Raw genomic sequence first — 15252 nt, forward strand, 5'->3', positions numbered from 1 at the left:
GTGACACTGTGAGGCCTCATGGAACCAGTGAGACCATTGTGGTCCCCACAGAACCAAGAGGACCATTGGGATCCTGTGGGGCCTCGTGAAACCAAGAGTCCTTTGTGACACTGCAGGGCTGCATGGAACCAAAGGTCCAGGGTGACACTGAGGGGCCTCCTGTAATCAGTGGTCCAGGATGACACTGTGGAGCCAGAGGAGACCTTTGTGACACTGCAAACCGCCAAGGTCCATTGTGACATTTCAGGCCTCATGGAACAGAGGAGTCACGTGACATTGAGGGGCCTGTGGAACCACAGAGACCATTGTGACACTGCAAGGCCTCATGGAATCGCTGGGACCATTGTGACACTGCAGGGCCTGATGGATCCTGAGGCCATTGTGACACTGTGGTACTCCATGGAATCAAGGGTCCACTGTGACACTGCAGGTCTTCTTATAATCAGTGCTCCACTATGACACTGCTGGATCCCATGGAATCACAGCACCATTGTGACACTGCAGGGCCCCATGGAAGTAAGGGTCCATTGTGACTCTATGGGGCTTCATAAAATCAAGGGAACATAGAACAGCTCTGGCTGGTTTGGACTCCCAGGGGCCTCCTGACTGGTCCAACTGACCTTGACATGTTGAGGGTCTCTTCTCATCTGCTATTAAAACACTAAATTCACTAAGGTACTGTGAATTCCTTCCTACAGGAAAAAACTGTCCTGCTTCTCCAAGCATCCATGGCCAAAATTTTGATTCCACCTCCAACATTCCAATGACTGCTATATCCAAAGACTGCTCCCAGACAAAATCTGCCATTACAGACAAGCTGGGCTGGCCTTGGCCTCCTGATGTCCAGCTCTCACTTGCTTTCCAAACCCTGTGCCTCTTTCCTTCCTATGGAAAAGAATTGTCCTTCTCAGCCAGGTGCCCATGACCAAAATAGGGATTCCACCTCCAGGTTTGCCTGTTGTGAGAGACTGGAGGAGAGACTGTTGTGAGAGACTGGAGAAGATTGTTGGCTGGAAACATTTTGTGTTTCAAAGGGGAGGAAGGGTCAGGTCCAGCCTTGTCCTGCCCTGTAACCCCAGCACTGCACTGCCCTGGAACCCCAATCCCCCCAGAGCCTCTATCCCAGCCCTGCAGTGTCTGCCAGTCCCTGGCACACCAAAGGCAATGCTCCTCACCCACCTCTGGAGCCCCCAGACCAGCTCCTGAGTGACCAAATATGGATGCTAAATCTGAACCAGAGTGCCTGTAGTTATTACAGGCCACATAGCTCTCAGGCCTGATTGAAGGCTAGCCTGAGAAATTCATGAGAAGGAATTAAAACAATTCTCAGAGATACTAAACAGCCTTGCAGGTGTTGTTTTGCAGCTTGTTGTTTCTCCTTGCAGGAGAGAGTCAGGGGGGGCAAAGTGCCCCTGACCAATGATGGTGATGTAGTACTTTGTTAACCAATAAGAGTTTCTTTTCTTTACTTTCCACGTATCTGTCTATAAGACAGAGCTGAAGCAATAAACTAAGGATTTCTCCTGTTGTGACTCCCTTGAGAGTCCATTGTCGTTCTTTAAAGCCATTCCCAATCGGAACGACATCTGGTGACCCCGACGTGATGTGAACCGACCCCTGAGGTCCGGTAACCCGACATAAACTGTAGCCGACCCCCGAGGTCAGAAAGCAACCGACGTGACTTCTGCTAATCCCCTGAGGGTAAGCAGCGAGCGGGAAAAAGCCAGCCCTTCCCCCTAGAGGGGTAAGTGGAATTCTCCCGGGCTTTCCAAGAAGAAGCTGGTTCTGGAAACCAACGGGATAGTGGAACCTGCCGGTGAGTGAATTTGGAACGGCTCGTCTTGGCGAAGCAGAGCTCAAAATTCCCGGGTCTGAGCCGTTAGCGTGTGTGTGATTGCATTCGCGGAGCCGCCAAGATAAAGTCCTCATAATGAAGGACTGTACTTCAGCTGATGAACAGCTTGCCTACCTTGCATGGCAGGATGCCCTGCCCCGCATGGGACTCAGTGTTTCTGAAGATGCCATGCATGCTTTATTTCAGTGGGTGAAAGAGCAAGGTTTTGTTATAACTATGGACAATGCTTTTGATATCGAACTTTGGCTGTCGATAGAGAACCATTTATGGTCAGAATTCATTAACGGAGATATCAGCGTATGTAGCCTAGCAGCCACTTGGGGAGTGCTTTTTAAAGCGCTGAAACGGAGCCAGTCTGAGGACAGTGAAACCGGGAGGAGAAACTTTGATGCCGAAAGTTCCTCCGTTGTACAAGATAAGGGACCGAGAGATGAAACCGTGGATGAGCTGCATAGTGCTCTTTTAGCTCTGCCCAGACCCTCAGAGGACTTTAGCGGCGAGTGAGAGCAATCTGCGGCCCAGAGATCTCCCTCTCCAGAGAGGTTTGAGCGGCCGCCATCCGCTTTGCCAACGGGAAAGCGGCAGAGAAGCAGAGACTGCCCGCCTCCGCCCGTGCCACCCGCAGAGCCTCTGCCGGCGCCAAAAGCGCCACCGCCGGCCGCCGCAGAACCTCATTTCTCCAGCCCCTCCGCGCTGTCCGAGCTTCTTACGCAGACATCCCCGCTGCGGCCTGTCAGCGCGGCGGGGGAGGGGGAGAGAGTCAGCGCTCAACTCCCCCGCGCCCGGCGCGCGGGCCGCCGCCGCCGAGGAGTCCAAGCGCAGCTCTGAAACACGGCGGGCCACCGCCGCCGAGGGGGGGAGGGGCCCGCCCAAACAGACCCCCCGTGTACCAACGCGGCGGGGCGCACACCTCCCCCCGGCAGAGCGAGGGGGACCGGCGGCTTCGCTCGCCCGGCGCGTGCGCGAACCAATCCCCCCGGTACCAACGCGGCGGGGCGCGCGGCTTCCCCCGGCAGAGGAGCGGCGGGGGGGGAGGGGAAACAGCAACCGCGTTCCCCCTGCGCCTGCCCGCCGCCGCCGGCCGCGAAAACCCTGAAAAACCCGAACTCAAGCCCAAATCTGGGGCCGGGGCCAGGCCCGTGGCAGGCATCGCCTCCCCCGTGCGTCCGAAGCACCGGCGAGAAAGCAGCGGGGGGGCGCCGGCGAACCTCACTCGCCCCGTGTGTGCGCGGGAGGCGCTAGCCCTGCACCCACTGCGCTCCCCCCGCCCTCCAGCGGGGAGGCGCGGGAGGGAGAGAGAGCGCTTGTCGTGCTGCGCTCCCGATCTGAACTCTAGCAGCGGCCCCCCCGCACCCATAAAGGTGGCGGGGGGAGAAAAAGACAGCGGCAAGCCACTCTGTCGGGTCCTTCCACATCAACCTGAAGAAATACCTCAACAAGCCCTCCAGCGACCTGAGCCAAACTAAAGTCCTGCAACCCCTGCGGGACCCAAATTTACTCACTCAGTTTGTATCTTTTAAGTTTTGTGTTTACAGAACTGACAAGTTTTGTGTTTACAGAACTGACAACCAGCCGTGAAGAGATGGTAACTTCAAATTCCCTGAACCTTCCTGAAATTCATGAACTACTGTTCAAACCCGACGAACAATAACAAAAACAACCATAAAAACTTTATAAATCCCTCAAAAATCCCTCAATTGTATTTGAAAAAAGAAAAAAAAAAAAAAAGCGGGATAAGAAGAGGGGATCAAAGCAGCATAAATTGCATTGTGCATTGTTTTTATCACTTTGGTGTTCTTTCAAACTACTCTATTGACATGTTAGACTGTCAATTCGAACAGACTAACAATGTTGTATGTAGTTTTGTATAGTGTGTGTATTAATTCACTGAATTATAAATATTAGACTCAACCATCAAGTCCTTGCAAAGAGAACAAATCCTAAATACCAAAACATAAACCAAAATTCTAAATTAATTCTAGATCAGCATCCATTCAAAGTTCTAGCAAAAAACCTCTTGAGCTGTGTTTGTTCTTTGTTCTACAAGGGCCCAGTAGAATATAGAACAAACACTGCTTTTTTATTTAACAGAAAAGGGTGAGTTATGGATGCTAAATCTGAACCAGAGTGCCTGTAGTTATTACAGGCCACATAGCTCTCAGGCCTGATTGAAGGCTAGCCTGAGAAATTAATGAGAAGGAATTAAAACAATTCTCAGAGATACTAAACAGCCTTGCAGGTGTTGTTTTGCAGCTTGTTCTTTCTCCTTGCAGGAGAGAGTCAGGGGGGGCAAAGTGCCCCTGACCAATGATGGTGATGTAGTACTTTGTTAACCAATAAGAGTTTCTTTTCTGTACTTTCCATGTATCTGTCTATAAGACAGAGCTGAAGCAATAAACTAAGGATTTCTCCTGTTGTGACTCCCTTGAGAGTCCATTGTCGTTCTTTAAAGCCGTTCCCAATCGGAACGACAACCAAATGATTGGAAATCCCACCTGGGGAATGGGCCCAGGAAGACCAAGGGGAACTTAAGGCTGACCACAAGGCAAGCACACATCTTGACCCTGCCTCCTCTTGGGATTTCTATCTGAACATTGCTGGAATCCAGGAGTTGTGTTGGGGGTTAGGTGTCCTTTTTTTGTTCTGGCTTGCCAATGGAATTTTTACCCATTAGTTGTGGGGACAACCTAACTGTGGGTACTTGGTGGGTGCTCGACAAAGGACAAAGAGTGGCTGGGCCCAGGCGGGGAAGGGGGCAGGAAAGGAGGGTGGGGACAGTTTTTAGCTGGCTTTCTTCAGCTTCGGGGAAAGACAATTTTTTTCCGGGGTCGCGGAGCTGCTGCGGTAGAGAGAAGGGAATTTCGCCATCACTCACACGGAGCTGCTGCTGCTTCTCCTTCTCCCCTCTTTGTTGGTGGCCTCACACCCCCTGTCCTGCCGGGACGTGTGGCAGTGCCAGGCACCGCCACGGAGCTGCTGATCCACCTCAGCCACCGGCCCAGGATCTCAGCTCATCCCTGCTGTTCCAGCTGAGTGTTCCTCAGAGCCCTGCAGGAGCACCGGGACTGCCCGCCCGAGGGGGTTTGTGAAACAAAGCCTCTCCTCCATCCCGTGTCAGCCGAGAAAGCTGTCACGGGGTCCCTGGTTCTGTTTTCTTGCTAATGCTGTAGTTATTGTTGTTTGTTTGCCTGCTTATACTAGTAAAGAACTGTTATTCCTACCCCCAGATCTCTGCCTAAAGGCACCTTGATTTAAAAACTATATTATTTCGGAGGGAGGGGGTCTACATTCCTTCATTCCAAGGTAGGCTCCTGCCCTCCCTAGCAGACACCTGTCTTATAGAACCAAGAAAACACCCCGGAAAATCTCCACAAATTTCCACAAAATTCAAGAAAAATCCCACAAATTACCCTAAATGTTCTGAAAGTCCTACCAAATTCCAGAAACATGCCACCAAATCTTCAGAAAATTTCACAAAATCTAAAAATCCCTCAAAATTCTTCAAGTCTCCTCAAAATCCCTCAAGACTCCAGAAAAATCCCACAAAATTATTTAAACTTTTACAAAATCCCTCAAAATTCCAAAAATCTCCTACAAATACTCCTCAATATCCTACAAAATTCCAGAAAAATCCCTCAAACTTGCAGAAAAATCCCACACGATTCCCTAAATGTTCTGAAAAGCCACCAAATTCCAGAAACATCCCACCAAATCCCCAAAAATTTCAATAAAATAGAAGAAAACTCCCTTAAAATTCTTCAAGTCTCCTAAAAATCCCTCAAGATTCCAGAAAAATCACACAAAATTATTTGAATTTTTGAAAAATCCCACAGAATTGCAAAAATATCCCATGAACTTGCAAAAAACTAAAAAGATCCCTAAATCTTCCCAAAACCCTACCAAATTCCAGAAACATCCCACCAAATCTCCACAAATTTCCATAAAATAGAAGAAAAATACATCAAAATTCTTCAAATCTCCTCAAAAAGCCTCAAGATTCCAGAAAAATCACAGAAAATTATTTAAACTTTTAAAAAATCCCACAAAATTACAAAAACCCCCTACGAACATGCAAAACACTAAAAAAATCACTACATCTCCCCAAAACCCTGGAAAATTCCAGAAACATATCACAAAATCTCCTGAATATCCTACAAAAATCAAGAAAAATCCCACAAAATTGCAGAAATCTTCACACAACCCCACCAAATTCCAGTAACATCCCACAAAATCCTCAGAAATTTCCACAAAATCTAAGAAAATACCTCTAAATTCCTCATGTCTCCTTAAAATCCTTCAAAATTCCACAAAACTCCCACAAAACTCTTTAAATTCTTGCAAAATCCCATGAATTTCATAAAAATCACATCAAATTGCAAAAACAAAACCAAAAATCCCTAAATCTTCCCAAAACATTACCAAATTCCAAAAATAAACCATCAGATCTTCACAAAATTCCAAAGAATCTAAGAAAAATCCCTCATGATACTTCAAGTCTCCACAAAATCCCACCAAATTCAAGAAAAATCCCACAAAATTTCAGAAATCTTCTGAAAAGCCCAACAAATTCCAGAAACATCCCACAAAATCCCCACAAATTTCCACAAAATCTCCACAAAATACCTCAAAATCCTTAATTTCTCCTCAAAATCCCTCAAAATTCTACAAAACTCCCACAAAATCTCTTCAATATCCAACAAAATTCTAGAAAAATCCCTCAAAATAGCAGAGAAATCCCACAAAATTCATTAAATATTCTCAAAACCCCACCAAATTCCAGTCACATCCCACAAAATCCCCACAAACTTCCCAAAATCTAAGAAAATACCTCAAAATTCTTCATGTCTACTCAAAATCTCACAAAATTCTACAGAACTCCAACAGCATCTCCTCAATATCCTACAAAATAGCAGAAAAATCCCACACAATTCATTAAATGTTCTGAAAACCCAGCAAATTCCAGAAACATCCCACCAAATCTCCACAATATACCACAAAATCTAAGAAAAGTCCTCATAATTCTTCAAGTCTCCTCAAAATCCCACAAAATACAAGAAAAATCCCACAAAATTGCAGAAATCTTCTCAAAAGCCCAACAAATTCCAGAAACATCCCAGAAAATCCCCACAAATTTCCACAAAATATAAAAAATACCACAGAATTCTTCATGTCTCCTCAAAATCACTCAAAATACCAGAAAATTCCACAACATTACAAAAAAATCCCACAAAATTCCAGAAATATCCCACCAAATCGCCACAAAATACCACAAAATCTGAGAAAAATCCCTCAAAATTCTTCAGGTCTCCTCAAAATCTAACAAAATTCTAGAAAAAAATCCCACAAAATTGCAGAAATCTTCTCAAAACCCTACCAAATTCCAGTAACATCTCACAAAATCCCCACAAATTTCCACAAAATCAGAGAAAATAACCCAAAATCCTTCATGTCTCCTCAAAATCCCTCAAAATTCCACAAAACTCCCAAAAAATCTCCTCAATATCCTGCGAAATTGCAGAAAAATCCCAGCAAATTCAAGAAAAATCCCACACAATTCATTAAATATCCCAGAAAACCCCAGCAAATTCCAGAAACATCCCACCAGATCTCCACAAAATTCCACAAAATCTAAGAAAAAGCCCTCACAATTCTTGAAGTCTCCACAAAAACAAACAAAATTCCAGAAAAAAATCCCACAAAATTGCAGAAATCTTCTCAAAAACCCAACAAATTTCAGAAACATCCCAGAAAATCGAAACAAATTTCCACACAATTCCAAAGAATCTAAGAAAAATCCTTCATAATTATTCAAGTCTCCACAAAATCCCACAAAATCTAAGAAAAATCCCATACAATTCCCTAAATGTTCTCAAAACCCCTCCAAATTCCAGTAACATCCCACAAAATCCCCACGAATTTCCACAAAATCGAAGAAAATACCTCAATATCCTTCATGTCGCCTCAAAATCCGTCAAAATTCCACAGAACTCTCACAAAATCCCCTCAATATCTTGCAAAATACAAGAAAAATCGCACCAAATTGCAGAAAAATCCAACACAGTTGATTAAATTTTCTCAAAACCCAAGAAAATTCAAGAAACATCTAACCAAATCTCCACAAAATAGCACAAAATCTCGAAAAATCCCTCATAATTCTTCAAGTCTACTCAAAATCCCACAAAATTCAAGAAAAATCCCACAAAACGGAAAAAAAATCCCACACAAATCATTAAATGTTCTCAAAACCCCAGCAAATTCCAGAAACATCTCACCAAATCTCCACAATATACCACAAAATTTCAGAAAAATCCCTCATAATTCTTCATGTCTCCTCAAAATCCCACACAATTCCCTAAATGTTCTGAAAACGCAACCAAATTCCAAACATCCCACAAAATCTCCACAAATTTCACAAAATAGATGAAAAATCCCACAAAATTTTTCAAATCTCCTCAAAATACAAAAAAATACCAGAAAATTCCACATTACAAAAAAATTCACACAAACTTCCAGAAACATCCCACTAAATCTTCACAAAATTCCACAAAATCTAAGAAAAATCCCTCAAAATTCTTCAAGTCTCCTCAAAATCCTGCAAAATACCAGAAAAAAAATCCCACACAATTCCTTAAATGTTTTTAACCCCCCACCAAATTCCAGAAACATCCCACCAAATCTCCAGAAGTTCCACAAAATCTAAGAAAAATCCCTCACAATTCTTCAAGTCTCTTCAAAATCCCTCAAAATTCCAAAAAACTCCCACAAAATCTCCTCAACATCCTACAGAATTCAAGTAAAATACCACAAAATTGCAGAAAAATCCCACAAAATTCCTTAAATCTTCCTAAAATCTTACCAAATTCCAGAAACATCCCAGAAAATCGCCACAAATATCCACAAAATCGAAAAAAAATCCCACAAAATTCTTCAAGTCTCCTCAAAATCCCACAAGATATCAGAAAATAAATCTCACAAAATTCCCTAAATGTTCGGAAAACCCTACCAAATTCCAGAAACATCCCACCAAATCTACACAAAATATCGAAAAATCTAAGAAAATACCTCAAAATTCTTCATGTCTCTTCTAAATCCCACAGAATTCCAGAAAAATCCCACAAAAAACTTTCAAATTTCTCAAAATTCCAGAAAATTCTTGTGAAATCGCACAAAATCTCCACAGAATTCCACAAAATCTAAGAAAAATCCCTCACCAAATTCTTGTCTCCTCAAAACCCCTCAAAATTACAGAAACATTGCACAAATTCTTCTCAATATCCCACAAAAATCAAGAATGATCCCAGAAAATTCAACAAAAATTTCCCAAAATTGCCTAAATCTTCTCAAAACCTGAACTAATTCCAGAAACATCTCTCAAAATCTCCACGAATTTCCACAAAATCTAAGAAAAATCACAGAAAATCTAAGAAAAATCCCACAAAATTCCCTAAATTTTCTTAAAACCCACCAAATTACAGAAACATCCCATAAAATCCCCTCAAATTTCCACTAAATTCTGCAAAAATTCCATAAAATTCAAGAAAAATCCCACCAAATTGCAGAAAAGTCCCACAAAATTATTTAATTTACAGCTGTCGTGGCAGTTGTAGATCCCGGCTGCTCTTGCCCCTCTTCTGCTTGCCACCTGAATTTTAGCAGTACAGCTGCAATTGCCTCTTTCAATCAGTGCTACCCCCTGTGCTTTTGTCACAGGGAACTCAGGATTTTTGTTTCAGGCATCATGATCAGTAGAGATCAATATGCCCCCAAGTCCCTGAGCACGAAGTCGAGGGGAATTAAAGCCACACAGGTCACATTTGCAGTGCTCAAACACAGCCCTGTTGCTGCTGCTGCTGCTGCTGAAATAGAATCAACTGACAGAGGCCATCACAGAAATTGCCTCTGCAGTGGCAAATAAAATGAAAAAATCCACCAGGAGAAAGAAAAACCAGAACTTCCCAATTCACTTCATTGTTTCTTCTGAGCAGCAGAAGAAAAAGGAACAGGGCACCTTTCAGGCAGCTCCACAAGCTCAGGGTTCTCATTTCCTGGGGAATCTGAGATGCAATTGGCCTTGTTAAAAGGATAAAAGCAAAGGGAATGAATTGGGAATTATTAGGAAAAAATGACCCTTCTTACACACAAAGTTCACCAAGTCAGTCCCTGCATTTCTCCTTTTCACATTCTTTCTCTCATCCACTGAGAGGTCCAGCTCTGTGTCAGTAGGTGTCCAAGAGCTGAAGGGAACAGCATTTAGAAGCAGTTTCAGGATTTCTAGGCAGGAAAGGGAGCTGACAGCCATCCACATAACTCACCATATTCGTCAGGATGGGCTGCTGGTTCTTTAGGAATATGGCACAATGGAGACACGAGACTTGGGATAATCCCAGCTCTCTGTGGATCTGTGCAAAGGTGGAGCAGCAGAAACACCTTGTGTCTTCTTTGGGGACACAAGGTCCAAGGAGCTGGGGTGGCAGAGCGTGACCTGGGCTGGTGGCAGGTGAAGTCCCATTTCATGACATCCCAGAGTGGCACAGGACAAAGCTCCAAGCAGCCAGAGCCCCACTGAGGAAGTCCTTGGAGTGCTGCACATCCCATAGGAAAAGCTGCATTCCCTCAGTCCATTGGCATTTATCACTTCCATTTGCAACACTTGAGGTCCAAGTTTCAAACTGCAAAATATTTACACTCAAGACACAGTCATGAAGAACATGTATTTCAATTTCCTATTCCTTTAACTGCAGTGTAAAATATCTTAATATTGGAAAACATCCATAAAATCTCTAAAGGAAGGCAGCTAATGCATCCTTTCCACGTGTACAAACTAAGTAACTAAAATCAAACCTGAGCTCTCTTTTTCAAAAGATCAGTTACCTCTTTCTTACTCTAGTGTTATAGAAGATTTGTCAGTACACATTTGGGGGTAATTTTTATCTTTCATTTCTTTTTTATGTTTCCTTTTTTGTTTGTTTGGTTTTTTTTTTGTTTTGTTTATTTGGGTTGTTTGTTTTTTTTTACAGAAAGCATGCCCTAGAAAAGGCACGTCCTTTGCTCCTGGTTCCCGTGTGGAGCAGCTCCCTTCCCGCTGGCTGAGCTGCTCAGGCAGAGCCCGGCAGCTCCTGGCCCTGCAGGGCTGAGGCTTTTCCCCGTTGCTGGGCACAGACTGATGGAGCAGCACTGCTGAACACGGGCACACGCAGAGGGAGCAGAGCAGCTGCCTTTGCCCACCTGAAGCTCCAAGGCCAAACTCTGAGCAGGCACGGCTGCAAGAGACTCGCAGGCTCCCTGTTGGCTCTGCTGCCCCACTTGTGCCCGGCCCAGCTCTGCGGGAGGCAGAGGGAGAACAAGGGGCAGCTCCCTCCCAGCCCCAGCCCAGGGACCCCTCCAGCCCCGGGCCTTGGGCCACTGTCAGCACCCGCTGCTCCAGCCACCGCTTCTGCTGGCACTGACAGCAACAACCAAACTGGGGCTGGTCCCCAGGGAGCAGCAGCAGTGCCTGGATCTGATCCCTCAGCCTGGGGCAGCCCCCTGGGGGAACAGAGGGCACAGCAAGAGGGACAAAACCAGGCAGGGGCAGAGACTGGGAAGAGCCAGAGCTGGGAGCAGCAACAGCTGCTTCATTGCACTCCTGGAGAAAGCTCTTGGCTGGCTCAAAGCACTGAAAGGTGTGAAAGGCAGAGAGGAGGCCACACCAAACAATGCTCCTGTTTTCACACCTTCCTGTAATAAGTGGAAATGAACTAAATTATAACTATTTGGAAAGTTGTTATTATTAGAAGCAATCAAGGGAATTGGTGTTACAAGGCAGATGTACTCTCTACAGATGTTACATGTTAAAATTAAGATAGAGGATGTAGATTTGAGATAAGAAATATCCTAAGACAAAATTGACCTTGAGATGGATAAAGTTGGAACAACTTTAGGCATAGGGCCTGAAAATTATGAGACTAATTAGTGGAGCACAATGCTTACTTACATAACACAACGCTTGGGACGCACACACAGCCTGTACGGTTATCCAGAGGACAATGAGGATGAGTGTAAGCCTTCATCCAAAATACCACCAAAAGAAGACTGAAGACCCCTGAGCAACAAGTGAAGCATGCACCATGAAGAACAGTGATGTAAAATTAAAGAATCAGAAATAAGATGAGACTTACTGGAAACATGAATGAATATGTGTAAGTATACAGTATATAAGTTTAGTTTGAATTGCTTTATTTCATATGTAAGGGGGTTGAGAAGCCCTCTCCGTACCCCGGTCAGTTTTGCTTATGCTTTAATCATATTTACTGGAAAGCTATATTCATATATATATTCATACATATATACACATATGTATATATATGTGAATATATTCACTAAATTGTACGCTTTTACTAAATTGTATTCCTTCTATATCAAATTGCTACTTAATCCACTAAATTATATTCTTTTATTAAATTGGATTCTTGTATTCAATTCACTAAATGGTATAATTTTTTTCTTGTTATTACACTGCTGTTAACTCAATAGCCCTAGCTGTCCAAAATTCAATTTCATTTATGACACTGCCCTTGGGTGAGTTACAGCCACAGCGAGAGGGAGGAGGAGATGATCCCACCCATGGCTGCTGCTGGGTCCAGACATTTGCTGAGATAAAGCTGAGCCAGGGCTTCAGCATCTCCCCCAAAATCACAGAATCACAGAATGCCTTGGCTTGGAAGAGACTTTAAAGTTCATCTCATTCCATCCCCTGCCATGGCAGGGACACCTTCCACTACCCCAGGCTGCTCCAATCCCCATCCAGCTTGGCCTTGGACACTTCCAGGGGTCCAGGGACAGCCACAGCTTCTGTGGGCAAGCTCTGATCTCTGCCCAGGTGAGCAGGGACAGGAGCCGAGGGAACGGCTGGAGCTGGGCCAGGGCAGGGCTGGGCTGGAGATGAGCAAAAGCTTCTTCCCCCACAGGGGGCTGGGGCAGTGCCCAGGCTCCCCAGGGAATGGGCACGGCCCCGAGGCTGCCGCAGCTCCAGGAGCCTTTGGCCAGCGCTGCCAGGGATGCACAGGCTGCGATTGTTGGGGTGTCTGTGCAGGGCCGGGGGCTGCACTCCATGATCCCAATGGGTCCCAGATGCCAGCTCAGCCCCTTGTGCAACTCTCACCCTTGGGCTCAGCCTTTGTGTCCCCTGGAGGCGCTGGCAGAGCTGATGGGGTGGGGCAGGAGCGGGGCAGCCCCAGCGTTCCCCTGGCAGTGACAGCACAGCCGGGCCAGCAGCCCCAGCGTTCCCCTGGCAGTGACAGCACAGCCGGGCCAGCAGCCCCAGCGTTCCCCTGGCAGTGACAGCACAGCCGGGCCAGCAGCCCCAGCGTTCCCTCCCTGGAGACGCTCCAAGGGAAGCGGCCAGAGCCGCGTCCAGTCAGCGGAACTGAGCGGCCACTGAGCACCCCCGGCCTGGGCTGCTGTGGATTCCTCTGCACACAGCTCGGGGAAGGTGCCCTTGGCCACCCCCACAGTGCCACAGACAAGTGTCACACACAGTTACAGAGCTCTGCACACAGCTCACAGGGGGAGTTAATTTAAAAAAAAAACCAATAAAAAAACCACCAGGAGAAAGAGAACTCCTACCTGGCAGATCTGTTCCACCCTTCAGTTGAGACACCTTCATGCACACAAAACCTGGGGCTACAAAAAATCAGGCTTCATTGGCACATTTGCAGGAAAAATCAGGTTTAGGACAGGCTATCAGCAGAACTGTTCTCAGCTGGGTGAAAAAGGCCCCTTTGGCAGCTGCAGGGCCATTGAAAATGCAGACCCTCAGGCCATGGGGGAGAAAAGGGCTCTGAATTCCCCTCCCCTGACACACAAACCCTGCTCCCAGGCTGCTCCCCACACTGGATTCTACTGGAGGACTGTGGAAAGCTGAGAGTTGGCTCTGGCTTCTCCATGTTCCATGTCCTAAAGCTGCCTGGGAGAAGAAATTTAGGGTCAGCTCCACTGGCACAATCCCTCCTGGCCCAGGGCACAGCCCCAGGAAGGTCTTTGCTCCTCCCTCGGCCCTCCCTGAGGAGGCTGGCAGGGCTCGCAGGTTTATGGCATTTGTCCTTGCTGCCCCTCACATCCCACTGCCCCACAAAGAGCCCCGAGCCACCCGTGAGGGACAGGCCCTGCTGGGCCAGGCCTGGGCTCAGGGCTTGGCCTTTCTGCTTCCTCCAACCCAGCCAGGCCTGGCTCAGCATTGCAGTTCCCTGTGCTGTGCCCCAAGCTCGCTCGGGCCCTGCTGGAAAGGGACCTGAGGTACCTCCATCCCCTCGGGCAGTGCATGGGAGAAAACAACAAACTTCTCAGGAGGGTGGGGAACAAACTTGCAGCTGCAAACTTTAGAGAGTGAGGTACTCGGGAAATCATAAATCTGCATGCAATTGGAGGAAATCACTTCACTAAGCACTGACTGAGCCAACTCGCCCAACCTGTCCAACTTCAAGCTATCCAGATTTTGAAAACTGGAAGTCAGGAGAAGCGAGAGAGGGACAGAGATCCACAATCAGCCTTGGATCCAGCACCATCTCAGCTGCTGTGAGCTCCAGGGCCGTGGCACATGTCAGTGTCACACCCGTGTCACAGCCTCACCTGCTCTGCTCCCTCTCCCAGCTGGGGTTTTTGGGGTGCCAGGGGCTTGGCAGCCACTTTGGGGCTGGAGCAGAGGCTGCAGTGGCTGGGCTGGGGCAGTGACCGCCCCACACAGGCAGAACTTGCTCTGCCCCCAAACACACCCTGGAGATGTCTGGGGCCATTCATCATTTCTCTGCTCTCCAGCGCTGAGGCAACGCACTCTGGCTACAGGTCTGAGCTTGAGCCCATGGCAACCAGCCCTGGCAATGGGGCCCCATGGAGCTGCTCTCAGGAGCCCCCAAAGAGCTGGGGAGTGCCCCAAAAGCGCCTCAGAAATGTGAGATACCTTAAAATCTCATTGGAAATATCCAAATATCCAAAACTCACTAATGGGTTTCCCCTCCATTCATCATCCCCAAACTTTGGCTGTCTCATTCCAGACCCCACCCCACCTCCCCAATCCCAACCTCAACCCATCCCATCCCTGCTGGACATCAAGACCCCCTTCCCAAGCCCAATTTCCCACATTTCACACCTCCCAAACTCCATCCCACCCATCCTGCCCCACCCAATGCCCATCTCACCCCTCCTGATCTGCATCCCACTTCACCCAATCCCCTTCCAACCCCATTCCACCTGATGCCTTCAGAAGGCTGACCTAGAACAGAGGCTGCACAGAGTTAAGAATAAAGTTTATTAAAAGGCCTTAAAGGATACACCTTGGGCAGTACCATAACCTGTATGTACTTGTAGCCAGGGCTACACCCAGGATGGACCAAAAATGGTCACAAAAATGAACAACTGATCCA

At 46.7% G+C, this 15252-nt stretch overlaps 1 protein-coding gene across 1 annotated transcript in view; it reads right to left on the minus strand.

The window, feature by feature from the left end:
- Window positions 1–15252, minus strand: part of LOC147646411 (uncharacterized) — a 584263-nt gene that overhangs the window by 489142 nt on the left and 79869 nt on the right. The window contains 1 exon segment of the mRNA XM_086873464.1: window positions 1678–1681. Within this exon segment, the coding sequence (XP_086729590.1) occupies window positions 1678–1681 (4 nt within the window).

This window comes from Cyanistes caeruleus, unplaced genomic scaffold (genome assembly GCF_971803275.1).
Source record: "Cyanistes caeruleus unplaced genomic scaffold, bCyaCae1.hap1.1 HAP1_SCAFFOLD_99, whole genome shotgun sequence".
Lineage (NCBI taxonomy): Eukaryota > Metazoa > Chordata > Aves > Passeriformes > Paridae > Cyanistes > Cyanistes caeruleus.